General features: G+C 44.4%; 2 protein-coding genes across 4 annotated transcripts in view; both read left to right on the top strand.

Annotated features, from left to right (window-relative positions):
* Window positions 1–889: 889 nt before the first annotated feature.
* selenbp1 (selenium binding protein 1) lies at window positions 890–10,734 on the top strand. 2 transcript variants are annotated; one of them, XM_040164420.2, is made up of 13 exons: window positions 890–1,013; window positions 1,419–1,490; window positions 3,369–3,422; window positions 3,504–3,616; window positions 4,065–4,250; window positions 5,537–5,657; window positions 5,737–5,919; window positions 7,098–7,279; window positions 7,887–7,965; window positions 9,324–9,445; window positions 9,521–9,613; window positions 9,746–9,864; window positions 9,962–10,734. In XM_040164420.2, the coding sequence occupies exons 2-13, from the start codon at window positions 1,487–1,489 to the stop codon at window positions 10,122–10,124; spliced, it is 1,419 nt and encodes a 472-aa protein (XP_040020354.1). In that variant the 5' UTR covers window positions 890–1,013; window positions 1,419–1,486; the 3' UTR covers window positions 10,125–10,734. The 2 variants fall into 2 exon arrangements, with proteins under 2 accessions (XP_040020354.1, XP_040020355.1); XM_040164421.2 differs by lacking the exon at window positions 890–1,013 and having other exon boundaries at window positions 3,042–3,422.
* Window positions 10,735–11,579: 845 nt separating this feature from the next.
* pi4kb (phosphatidylinositol 4-kinase, catalytic, beta) overlaps window positions 11,580–13,317 on the top strand; it is a 7,852-nt gene continuing 6,114 nt past the window's right edge. For both annotated transcript variants that reach the window (XM_078094246.1, XM_040164440.2), the window contains exon 1: window positions 11,580–12,076. The gene's annotated coding sequence lies outside the window, so the exon portion shown is untranslated. The remainder of the gene's footprint in view (window positions 12,077–13,317) is intronic.

The raw sequence follows: 13,317 nt of genomic DNA, 5'->3' as shown, positions 1-13,317 counted from the left end.
GCAGAGACCGGGTCCAGTGGACTGGCCTCCAGTCACATAGACACACAGAACCAGCACACGGGAAAGTTAAACCTTAGGCTGGAGCGTTTTAGATTACATTAGATTATGAGCTTGTCTCTGCACTGGGGGAGGAAGCCCGAGAACCCAAACAGCCTCCACCCAGAGAGGTGCTGGGGGATTTGAACCCAGGACCTTCTTCTGAGGACACAGTGCTAACCACCGTGCCACACCGGTCCCGTAGAGGTCTATGGGGAAATGACTCCACTTCTCTCTTGGTTTATTCCCTCAGTAAACATTGTAAAGTTTATGGTCTCTAGTTTCAAGTCTTCAACACAGCCTGATGGTCATTTAGTACATTATGGTCCACGTAGAGTCCAACATGGGCCGAGTCTCAAAGCCGCTCGGCGGCCTCCTTCAGGACGCATACGTCACTTCCGCTGCGACTCGTCCGTCCCAACCGTCGTCCTCGAACGCGGTGGAGGGACGCAGTCCTCCAGGAGCCGTTTGGAGGACACATCCGACCTGTCCTTTGCGGACCAGCATATCCCAGCATGCAGTGCGGGATTTAATTTATTCAGGACCCGGGTCCATGTTCTGTTCTTCTGAACATCAAAGTACAAACACACATTTATAACAAACGAACCTGAAATATCACTTTCTGTCAGTAACGTTACAGAATAAATACAGAATGAAACTGAACTTGTTTTGCTCCTTTTGTTTTGTGTGATTATAAACTAACTTTACATTTAGTTGTGTTCAAGTTCTTCTCTCAGGCTGGAATATTTCATGCTCCGGAGGAGAAGCTTTTCTTCCTCAATACAATAAAATAAGATCTTCTTTTTCTGTACTTTGTAATTGTTTTGGCTTTGAAGGCTTTTGCTGTCAAACAGCAGGTTGCTCGGCAACAGGAGCGCCGGCGCTGCTGACGCAGGCAGGAAGTGACCCCCCAGGACAGACCGTCCCATGTCAGACCGTTTGGTTCAGCCTGTGCGGTCGTTGGAGGAGCAGCCCAGGTAGACCAGGCTGCTGAAGGCTGCAGACTACAAGGCTGCAGACTACAAGGCTGCAGACTACAAGGCTGCAGACTAGCGTCTTTGAGACACAGCTGTGTTCTGTCAGTGCGTCCCACGTTCACTCACTGTGATCTATGACCTGATTGTGTATTTTATTCTTAGGCATGTTTATTGTTTGTTCCTGTGCTTTATTGGCTTTTGTGAGGTCACTTGTGTTTGTCCTTTTATCTGTTGTAAAGTGTAAAAAGGATACACACACATATACACACACACACACACACACACTCTGAATGAGTCTCTGGTCTCAAACGGTTAATTAGGCAGAATGGGCATGTAAGCCCCGCCCCCTCTCCTCCCATTGGCTGTGTCCTGACCTGACGGCCCCCCTCCCATTTTTATGCACAGGGGTCCTGGTCTCACAGAGTCCAAACTGCCCAAAGCTTCAGGATCAGATCAGAACCAGAACCTCCAAAATGGGTGAGACCAGTTCTGTTTAATATCCATCACACTTCTGCAGAGTGACCTTTGTTCTGGTTGTTCGCTCTGACCTCAGATCAGTTTGCTGCAGATTGAAGCTTCACGGGAGAAACAAGTTAATGATACATTGTTACATTCACAGTTGTATATTATTACAATTATGTTGAGTTTGACCTGCAGAAACAAACTGGATCCTTCTAACTTAAAATGGGATTTTTTGCAGGATGATTTTTTTTATAGAAATGAAATAAAAGCAAAAAGAAGGATCGTTTCATAATTTGGTCTCTTAAATGTGAATAAATGTAAATCTCAGTTTCTCAATTTGTTAAACCGCCGTCTTCAAATTTCTCGTTTGTTCAATATGATAATAAATAAACAAATAATCATATTTAAATCTAAAAATGAACTGTTAATAAAAAACAGCGTCCTGCTCCTTTAAATGTGTGCGTGTGTGTGTGTGTGTGTGTGTGTGTGTGTGTGTGTGTGTGTGTATGTCCGCGTGTGTTATATAACACTCTAAAGGTCACATTAGTACAAAATAACCTTGAATCATAAGAATCAGTTCAGGAGGTAAAAAAGATCTTTTTCTGATTTTCTAATTTTTGCTTCTAATAATAATGCTGATGATGACAATGATAATAACAATAATAATATAACATGCTTAAATAGCATTCCAACTATTAAATTAATCATATTAATATAATAGTTGTAATATCAGTAATAGTAAACTAAATTAGGATATAAAAGTGTTTCATTCAGAGACATGCTATTTATTTAATAATCAAACGACTTTGAAATATACTTTTATATTTAACCCTTAACATGTGATCCACCTCCCAAAATGTAATAAATAGTAAGTATTTAATTATCCTGTAACTCAGATAAAAATATGGTTTTATTAATATTATTTTTCCTAAAAATCAAATAAAAACTACAAGTATTTTTATTTTATCTTTACAGACTGTTTTGGTAATAGTTTTGTTTTGTCATGAAACAACAAAACAGTCAAAAGAATACACAATAAGGCAGTAATAATATAAATACCTATTATATATGTGTATAACATGTACTGTTACTGCACGACACTGATAATACCTGTGTACTCCTACTGGACTTTTACTTGCATTAAAATTACTTACTTTACTTTTGAATGTAGTATTCATGTGATACCGTCGCGTTTAATTTGTGTGAAATATCACACTGCAGTACGGGAGCCCCTCGGTGGGCGGGGCCGACATGTGGGCGGGGCCTGTTTTCATAATCAAACATTAACTTCCAGAAACCTGTTTTCCACTCAAGAGTTTAACTACACTCAGTGACTCTATGCTGTACTCAGTGGGGGTAGAAGTACCTTTTACTCCAGTAATAGTAGTAGTACTACAGTGTAGGAGTGCCCTGTAACCAGTAAATATTCTGAATTGGACGGATTGTAATGGAACTTTGAACTGTATTGATCTCACTGGTTTATCAACAAACCCCATAGAACTGACTGTAGAGCTATGTTAGCATGCTAACATGCTAAGCTAAAGTCTGACCAGAGATTGTCTAAAGGGAGTGACACAGATCTCAGACCTGTTACATGAAGACCAGACGGCTCCAAGCAACGAACCTAGAAGCCAGAACGTAAACCATCTCCAGCTTCTTTAAAGATAAGTCCAAGCTTCATGGAATGAAGCTACATTCTCTCTATGACAGCTGGACGCTTTAGGGCGGGGCTACGCGCTGACGGACAGGTCTCTAGACATGTACACCAGTCCAGCGATGATCACTTAACAGATGGCGGCGGCGCAGAATTCAAACTTCAAACATGAAGTTGTCGTCCTCTTATTTAAAGTGTTTTTTAAAGTTCATCACATTTGGTTGGTTGTGTTTCCTCAGCCAACTGTTCAGAATGTGGACCAGGGTACCGCAGCCCGCTGGATGCCATGAAGGGTGAGTCCACCATATTTACACATGAAGGTACAAATGTAAAAAAGAATATACCTGAACATCTCCATGTCCTTCTGGCTGAAGGTCGTCGGGAGGAGATCGTTTACCTCCCCTGCATCTACCGCAACACCGACATCCACAAGCCGGACTATTTGGCCACCGTGGACGTGGACCCCAAGTCCTCCACCTACACTCAGGTGGGAGGAGTCGCTGGCTCCTCCAGTCAACCTTCTTCATCTGCTTCTCCTTCTTCTCCTTCTTCTCCTCCTTTGTCTCCTTCTCCTTCTCCTTCTGCTTCTGCGGTGGTTGATCCCTTTGGACTCTTTAAATTCCCAGTTCTTCTCTTGTCTTCGTTCTCTCAGCAGCTCTCTCCTCCCGCTGGAGAAGTTTTCGGCTCAGACGTCTTGCCGATGTTTCCTCTTCGGCATCATCTTCTTTGTCATCTTCATCTTCTTCTTCATAGTCCACTACATCTTTTTCTTCTTCAGCCTTCAGGTTTTCGGCTTTGTCCTTAGTGCGACCTTTCCATTTTGTTTTGCATCAGTTCTCCATATCCTCAGAAGAACAAACAGATTCTGAGGAGGAGCATTTTCTAAAACCTCTTCTGACCTGCTGTGACCTTTGACCTTCTGCCCACCCCCGCAGGTCATCCACCGGTTGCCAATGCCGAACCTTCGGGACGAGCTACACCACTCGGGCTGGAACGCCTGCAGCAGCTGCTTTGGCGACGCCTCCAAGAAAAGGAACCGCCTGATCCTCCCGGCGCTCATCTCCTCCAGGATCTACGTGGTGGACGTGGGGACGGACCCCAGAGCGCCTCAGATCCAAAAGGTACCCTGCTATTATCTGGAGGTCAAGGGTCAAATGAAAGATTGCCCTGAAGCACAACTTCCTGTTCATTGGTCTCAGGTTTATACTAGCAGAGGAATGAAGATTAGCTCGCGGCTCAGATAAGGAGGTCACCGCCCATCTCCTCGGCTCCACTGTGCACTAGTGCAGCAATGCTCAGACCTCTGAGGGCTCCTGGCTGCATAGAATGTTCTTCAATGGGGTTAGGGGTCAATGGGGCCTCAGGGTTTTGCTGTTTCAGCCCCCCGACTCCAACCTATGAAAACAAGGCCTGTCGAAGAGACGCAGGGCCTGTGGAGGAGGAGGAGGAGGAGGAGGAGGAGGAGGAGGAGGAGGAGGGTTCATGCTGAGTTCAGTTTGGACAATGAACACTTTCCCAGCTGCTCTTGTCAGCTACTTGGCGTGGAACTGGGTCGGCGTTGAGGAGGAAGGAGAAAGTGTCTCTGTTTTTCTAATAAAAAAACTGCTGAGTCACAGGTCACTAACCCGGAGCCTCTGGTGAGACATCAGCCATTATCTAAAGGTAGAAAAGTAGGTCACGGCCACTAAGCGTGTACAAAACAAGGACAAGCTGTGATAAGAACCACAGAGAGACAGAGGGACGGTAGATAAGAAGTGGATGTAATCGTCATGGTGATGTCTGATAGAGTTGTGGACGTGTCAAAGTATTGTCCTTTAGCTGATCGCCATCTTGTTTTTTATTGACCAGGAAGTCACAATATCTTGACTGAAGATGATGAAGAGACTCCGTGTGCGTCTCTTCAATCACGTGTGGCCCCGCTCATAACTTCATGTCTACAATGTTTACTGAGGGAATAAATCAGGAATCAGGGAACATTTATTGGATCTGACTTGGCGGTTGGTGCGTAACAGCAGACAGTACGACAATAGACGACAAGACAACAGTGCAAGAGGAATAAAATAAAACATAATGCTATGGGTTAGTAGTATAAGGCTATGGTTTAAAATAAAGGAATAAAAGTTAAAAATATTAAAAAATATTTAACTAAAAATCAAGAGAGAAGTAATTTTCTCATAGACTTATATGGGACCAGAGGAGTCATGACTTCACTTTAAAGAACAAGAAGTTGTCTCCTAAGCGTTACTCCTTTAGATCTTTCCACAGTTGATAGATAACTGTTATGGTTTTAATCATCATATTTTTACAGCTTCTTTACCGCTGGATGTAGCTGGTTGTGTCCAGTAAGAGCTTCTGTTTTTGAAAGTGCCTGCATGAGATGGACTTGTTATGGTTCTGCTTTCTCCAGGTAGTTGAGCCCATCGACATGTACTGGAAGTGCGACCTGGCAAACCCTCACACCACCCACTGCCTGGGCAACGGTCAGATCATGATCAGCTGTATCGGAGACCCGTCTGGCAACGGCAAAGGTGAGCTTACTAGCTGACCAGATCCTAAATCCTCTGTTACACATTCCCCCAACTGCTCAGTAACACTTGTTCCTTTCAGGTGGCTTCGTCCTCCTGGACGGGGAGACGTTCGAGGTGGTCGGTAACTGGGAGCACCCGGGCGAAGCGGCGCCATTCGGATATGATTTCTGGTACCAGCCCCGACACAACGTGATGATCAGCACGGAATGGGGCGCACCCAAAGCTCTGGCTAACGGTTTCAATCCCAACCATGTCAAAGCAGGTGAGTTGAGAGGAGACATCTCAGTGAGACCCAGTAAGTCAGTACCGCAGCGTGTTAGGTTTCTATTCCACTGAGACTCCAGTCAGTAGCAATCAGCCTCTAGATCCCAGTAAGACTTGAGTCAGCACCACAGAGTTCTGGATATCAGTAACACCTTAATCCGTGCAACTGGTTTCTAAGTTTCTTTGCCAGTTAGAATCCAGTTGGTATCACAAGGTTCTTGGTCTCAGAAAATACTTTTTTTACAGGGACTTAAGGTAGTGGGTAGTTACAGATCCAAGAAAGGTTTTAGTTAGTATCACACGGTTCTAGATATAAGTAAGGCTATAGTTAGTACCACAGGTTCTAGATTAAAGTAAGGCTATAGTTAGTACTACAGGTTCTAGATTAAAGTAAGGCTATAGTTAGTACTACAGGTTCTAGATTAAAGTAAGGCAATAGTTAGTACCACAAATGCTAGATTAAAGTAAGGATATAGTTAGTACCATAGGTTCTAGATTAAAGTAAGGCTATAGTTAGTACCACAGGTTCTAGATTAAAGTAAGGCTATAGTTAGTACTACAGGTTCTAGATTAAAGTAAGGCTATAGTTAGTACCACAAATGCTAGATTAAAGTAAGGATATTGTTAGTACCACAGGTTTCTAGATTAAAGTAAGGCTATAGTTAGTACCACTGGTTTCTAGATTAAAGTAAGGCTATAGTTATTACCACAGGTTCTAGATTAAAGTAAGGCTATAGTCAGTACCACAGGTTCTAGATTAAAGTAAGGCTATAGTCAGTACCACAGGTTCTAGATTAAAGTAAGGCTATAGTCAGTACCACTGGTTTCTAGATTAAAGTAAGGCTATAGTTATTACCACAGGTTCTAGATTAAAGTAAGGCTATAGTCAGTACCACAGGTTCTAGATTAAAGTAAGGCTATAGTCAGTACCACAGGTTCTAGATTAAAGTAAGGCTATAGTTATTACCACAGGTTCTAGATTAAAGTAAGGCTATAGTTAGTACCACTGGTTTCTAGATCTCAGTAAGACTCTCATTGTTACAACAGCGACTGGGCTCTAGGCCCCTATGCCAACAACAATGGAAATGCTGCTCGGGGGCTGTTCCAAATCCAATAAAATATCCCAACATCTTTCTGCCCTGATATGCAGTAACAGTCATTGGTTTACTGTTCCAGGACTCTATGGGAGCTCCATCCATGTCTGGGACTGGACCACTCACAGGAAGCTGCAGACACTGGACCTGGGTGAGGAAGGGGCCATTCCCCTTGAGATCCGGTTCCTTCATAACCCAGATGCTACAGAGGGCTACGTGGGATGTGCTCTGAGGTCTGTCGTCTTCAGGTTCTACAAAACGCCGGTCAGTACCACAGGGTTCTCGACAAAGTAAGACTATAGTTAGTACCACAGGGTACACTTGTGACACATTACATCACATCACATGTCATTTGACGATTTTATCCAAAGTGATTTACAATAAGTGCATTTCAACCATAAGGAAACAAACTCAGAAGAGCAAGAAACAAGAAAGTGCAATTTCATCAAATAAGCCGAATTACAACTTTCTGTAGATAAGAACCATTATACAGTTGTGGTCAAAAGTTTACATATACTTGTAAAGAACATAATGTCGTGGCTCTCTTAAGTTTCCAGTTATTTCTACAAATCTTGTTTTTCTCTGATAGAGTGATTGGAACAGATACTTTGTCACAAAAAACAAAAAGTTTGGTTGTTTTTTTGTGCTACAGTTAGTTAGTGTGTTAGTGGAGGTAGAGTCTGAATAGGTGTGTCTTTAGTCTGGAGATGTGAAGGCTCTGATGTCTTCAGAGACCTCCTTCCACCATTTAGGAGCAAGACTGATAAAGAACCACTAACCTAAATGCTAATTTTAGGACACTAATGCTAGCATGCTAATGTTTGCATTTAGCTGAAAGCACAGATGACTGTTACTTGCCATGTGCCTTCAGGAAGGTGACTGGGCTGCAGAGAAAGTGATCAACATTCCTAACAAGAAGGTAGAGGGATGGATCCTACCTGAGATGCCTGGTGAGTCTGTGTGGCCGTTTCTCATAACCTGGAACTCCTGGAACAGACTTGTTCTCTGGAGACCAGACTCCCAGATGTCCTGCTAACTACACCTCACATCTCCCTTATCCTTAAGTTAAGAAGGCTCAATGTTGACTAACTGACCACACAAATGTTGCTAAACAACAACTAACTGAAAAAGTACATTCTGTAACTTAAATATAGTAGTACTTGTTTATTTTCCTCTGCCATTGTTGCCTGTTGCTGAGGTGAAATGCATTCTGGGATATTTGGCTCTCACAAGAACGAACGAGTCTGCTCCAATGTATCAGGGCATTTTGACCGTTCCTGCCCTTCATGAGGACCAGTGTTGGGAGTAATCCCACTACTTTTAACGGTAATGAGGATGTAATGAAGTATTTTTTTAAATCAAGTAACGCAGTTACAATTACTGAAATTTACAGGTGTACATTATCGCTCAATAATACACTGTGGCTCACTCTCAACCAATCAGAACGCTGGATTACATCTATTAGAAATAAGAAGCATTGGACCACATCACGGCGACAGTGCGGAGAGATTCTCCCCTGGAAGTCTGGACATTACTTTTGCTCGTCGAAATTAAGATTAAATGTAGTGGTGAGTTGTAAATGATGTGCATCCGCACCAAGAGGAGCCATTGAAGTCTTCTGTTGTAACGACGCGCTTCCACAAAGCGAGTAGCGAACGGCCGCAGACCTGCGGATGCTGACGGCGCCGCTTCGTGCGAACAACCAAGAATCCACTTTACGGACTGCAGGCAGCGATGAGCCGGCAGAGCTGAACACGTTGATTACATCCTGTCAACGGCTTCAGTCAGTGGCCTTCAGATAGTTATTTTCTATTAAGTTAAGTATTAAAAGGGGCTTTTGTACTACTGCTTGATTGATCAGAACACTACGCCTGCAGAAGGATCAGGCATTTAGGAGTGGGGACAAAGACGTGTACACAAGTCAAAATACAAGTTTAGCAAGGCGGTGAGAGACGCTGAACGACTGTACTCTGAGAAACTCCAACAACAGTTCTCAGCAAGTGACTCTGCTTCGGTTTGGAGACACCTCACTAACTACAAGCCAGACGAGCTGAATGAGTTCTTCTGCAGATTCGAAAGACAATGTCCTGATCCCATCCCCCCACAGCTCCACCAGCCTCCACCATCATCCCTGTTCCCAAGAAGCCCAGGATCACAGGACTCAATGACTGCGCTTGGATAAAAGCGTCCATGAGGGCACAAGGATAGAGGACACAAGTCCACGAGGACACATGGGGAAACAACCTGTCTGGCTGTCCGTCAGTCTGCCTGTTTAATTGCTTGACTGGTTTCCTGTCTCTCTGCTCAGGGCTGATCACGGACATCCTGATCTCGTTGGACGACCGTTACCTCTACTTCAGTAATTGGCTCCACGGTGACATCAGACAGTATGACATCACTGACAGCAGGAATCCCCGATTGGTCGGCCAGGTCTGAACGTTTCACCTGTCTGGTGACCCAACAGGTGAAAAGCTCAGATTGAGAACGCTCACCTGTGTGTTTTAGGTGTTCCTGGGAGGAAGTATCGTCAGCGACGGTCCAGTCAGAGTCCTGGAAGACCCGGACAAACAACCACAGCCCCGCCCACGCATCATCCAGGTACCACAGACAGGAGGAGAGTGAGACAGGGAGCTGTGTGAAAGGATAGGGAACATCCTGTCTTCCATTCTCTGCTTTGTAAATGTTAAAAAGATATCTGTCTGTCATCCTGTCCACCTGTCTGTCTCTCAGGGCAGGCGTGTCCCTGGAGGTCCTCAGATGTTACAGTTGAGTTTGGACGGTCGTAGACTTTATGTGACGACCTCTCTGTACAGTGGCTGGGACAAACAGTTCTACCCCGACATGGCCAAGTGAGTACTTGTGTGGTACTGCAGAACGACTGCCTGTCTGTCCCTCTAATTGTCTCTCTCTCGCTCTGACTGCCTGTCTCTCTGTGTCTGTGTGCAGAGAGGGCTCAGTGATGATGCAGATCGATGTGGACTCTGTGGATGGGGGTCTCTCTGTGAACGAGGACTTTCTGGTGGACTTTGGTAAAGAACCCGATGGTCCGTCTCTGGCTCACGAGCTGCGTTATCCTGGAGGAGATTGTACATCTGACATCTGGCTTTAGACACGATCCACTAAGAATAAATCAATGGTGGATCCACACAGCCTCCTGAGTGTCACCTATAACTATGACGTTGACACATCGATCAATACATTATTACATCGATCAATACATAAAATACATCTATGTCTACAGTTGTGTGAAAAAGTGTTTGCCCCCTTCCTGATTTCTTGAGGAAGGGAACTCAGGGGGAGTAGAAGGACTTAGCGTTCCGGATAAAGGGTCAAAGATGGAGGAGCGGTGCTGTTGGATCTGACACGTTGTTGCACCACCTTTCATCTTGCCGGAAGGTTCTGTGTCGGCGTTGCTGCTCTGAGCAGCTGGAATTAAGCAACACAACAATGAGACGACCCACAAAACATGACTGGTTGTGCATGTGGAGGCCAGTTCCTCCCTCTTGATGTCATTGAGTGGTTTTCTGCTCGTGCTTCACTCTCCATGTGGCTGAATTACAACGATTCTGCAAAGATGAGCCAGTTTTCACAAACGCTGGATTGCAGTTGTTGCTGCTCAGGGCGACCGAACCAGTTATTAGGGTTAGGGGGCAATCACTTTCTCACACAGGGTTTGGATTTTTTTCTCACCTTAATAATAAAAACTTCATTTAAAAACTGCATCTTGTGTTTACTTGTGTTATCTTTGTCTAATATTTAGATTTGTTTGATGATCTGAAACATTTAAGTGTGACAAACATGCAAAAAATAAGAAATCAGGAAGGGGGGCAACTGTGTGTGTATATATATATATATATATAAATGAAACTTTATTCTATAAATACATATATAACCTTTATTTCATGAGCCCACCCTCATGAAATCTGCTTCTGATAGATTGGGCAGAGACGTTCACACCTGCTGCAGGTCTTACTTTAGGGCTCAAGCAGCAGTTCCTCAAAGCAGCAGATGTGGGTCCTGCTGATGGGTTGAGGACCTTCTTCGGCCCTGTCCAGCTCTCTCAGAGTAACTACCTGTCTCCTGGAATCTCCTCCATCCTGGAGCAGACACAGAACCCTCCGGCAAGATGAAAGGTGGTGCAACAACGTGTCAGATCCAACAGCACTGCTCCTCCATCTTTGACCCATTATCCGGAACGGTAAACCCTTCTACTCCCCCTGAGTTCGCTTCTTTCATCCTCTTTGGTGTCTACATTCCTTCGGATGCCAACGTGCAGGACGCACAGCGGATGCTCGCCGACCGGATACTGTGTGTGGAGCGGACCGGTCCTGACTCCTTAGTTATTGTCCTTGGAGGAAACCTCAGCAATGAACTCTCCGAACACAAACAGCTAGTTAAATGCTCCTCCAGAGAGGAGAACCCTGCTACTCGCCACACTACATGCAGGGCCTGTATGTCCCGCTGTCCCTCTGAGCCACCCTCTGAGCCACCCGAGTCCTGCACACAGGCAGAAAGCCAGAAAGTCAGTGGACCAGTGACCTCAGGCGTGTCTGGACTGTGGACTGGGATGTTTTCAGGATTGCTACCAGTAGTTTGGATGAGTACACAGAGGCTGTGACGACATCCATCCGCTCTGTGGCCCGGGGAGCAATTAGGGTGTCAGGTGTCTTGCTCAGGGACACTTTGACATGGAACATGGGGCAGGCTGGACTCTAACCACCAACCTTGTGCTTCCCAGCACACCTTCTCTAACCCCTGCGCCACGACGTCCCCCCACATCCTCCACCACATCGACGCCCTCTCTGTTCTGGAGAGGAACGTCAATAGATACTTAAATCACAGGACCCCCAAAAAAGCATACATTGGACGACCGGATATGAGTATGTATGAATGTACATGTCATGTCCGGTCCAGCAGGGGGCGGTACTGCGCCAGAAAGCGACCTGGACAGCAGAAGAAGTTGTAGCCGCTAGCTGTTGTTGTTGACATGACGAACAGAGAGAATCAATGGAGACAAACTGGACATAAGACATCTTCTCAGGCGGACTAAACGGTCACCAGGTAAGACGGGTCAGCTGTACACACGCCGCTATATCAAAGAGGGAACTTGCAACTGTCACGGGGCAAGTGATAGCTTAGCATGAGCAGCTTTTAAAGAACAAGCCGGCCGGAGTTAGCAACAGTTGGACTGATATTTTGCCGGCTAATGCTAAAGATAACTGGAGCTGCTCGCCCGACCAGGCACGAACGGTGCTAATTGGACCGGGTTCGGGTTACCTGTGTAAGGTTAGCTCGTTAGCTTTGCTTAGTTAATCTCTGGGCTAGCCAGCTGCAGGACAATGTAAATGTTAGCTGCGTCTGAGCTAGCTAACGTTAAAGTTCCTCTACAGTGCGCTAAGCTAAAGTAACTTTACACTGAGAGTCGCAGCTAATGCTAACGTCTTTAAAGGAAAAGCTAATGGACGCTCATGCGCTTTATTAATTGCACTTTCTTGTTTCTTGTTCCTCTGAGTTCTGAGTGTCCTGTGGTGGAATGCACTTATTGTGAGTCGCTTTGGATAAAAGCGTCAGATAAATGACATGTAATGTAATGTAATTATCAGTTAGTTAGCGCAAAGCTAAGCTAACATCAGTAGACCGCTGCTGTTCAGACAATACCACATTTTATAATCAGTATTTAATGATTACACAACCCGGAGGTTAAACAATTATTGTATTGTAACACATTGGTGTAGAAATACTCCACGTGAATCTATGTGCATCTTAACATTCCATCAAAGTCCCAGTAAAAGTACATTAATGCAGTGGTTCTCTGTCGGACCCAACGAAGATCTGACAAAACGCTCCATGCTGCATTTTTATTGAAATAACGACATTTTGTGACTCCATGTGCTTTTATTAATAATAAATAAAGACAAGTTAAGTCACTTTCATGTAAACCAGATTGCTCCATCAGACCAAAACAAATACAATGTCAAATCACTTTGTTGGAACAATGCAAATAAAGTTGTGCATAAAAACAACAAATTTGTCAAATATCTTATTGTAACATGTTTTGTACTGAATATCCTTTCAGCATAATAACAATAAAGTTAAACAAAGTAGTAAGTGGACATAACTAAACAGGGCTGTGATGTTTTACAGTGCGGTTTGTGTCCATAGTTTGTGTCTCAGTGTCCTTGAGCAAGGCACTGAAGCCCAGTGCTTCACAGCAGCACTACTAAGGACGGCTCAAACGCACAATAATATCCCCATGTGGGATTAATAAAGTATTATAAATAAAATAAGAATGATTTAAATCT

The sequence above is a fragment of the Gasterosteus aculeatus genome, chromosome 20 (genome assembly GCF_964276395.1).
Source record: "Gasterosteus aculeatus chromosome 20, fGasAcu3.hap1.1, whole genome shotgun sequence".
Lineage (NCBI taxonomy): Eukaryota > Metazoa > Chordata > Actinopteri > Perciformes > Gasterosteidae > Gasterosteus > Gasterosteus aculeatus.
Note: the sequence above shows the minus strand (reverse complement) of the source record. Positions and strands in the feature narration are given on the sequence as shown.

Excerpts from the sequence above, each read along its gene's own strand:
- selenbp1 (XM_040164420.2), top strand. Across the intron at positions 3,423-3,503 it reads CCCGCTGGATGCCATGAAGG|GTCGTCGGGAGGAGATCGTT; the intron begins GTGAGTCCACCA and ends TTCTGGCTGAAG. Across the intron at positions 7,966-9,323 it reads GATCCTACCTGAGATGCCTG|GGCTGATCACGGACATCCTG; the intron begins GTGAGTCTGTGT and ends CTCTCTGCTCAG.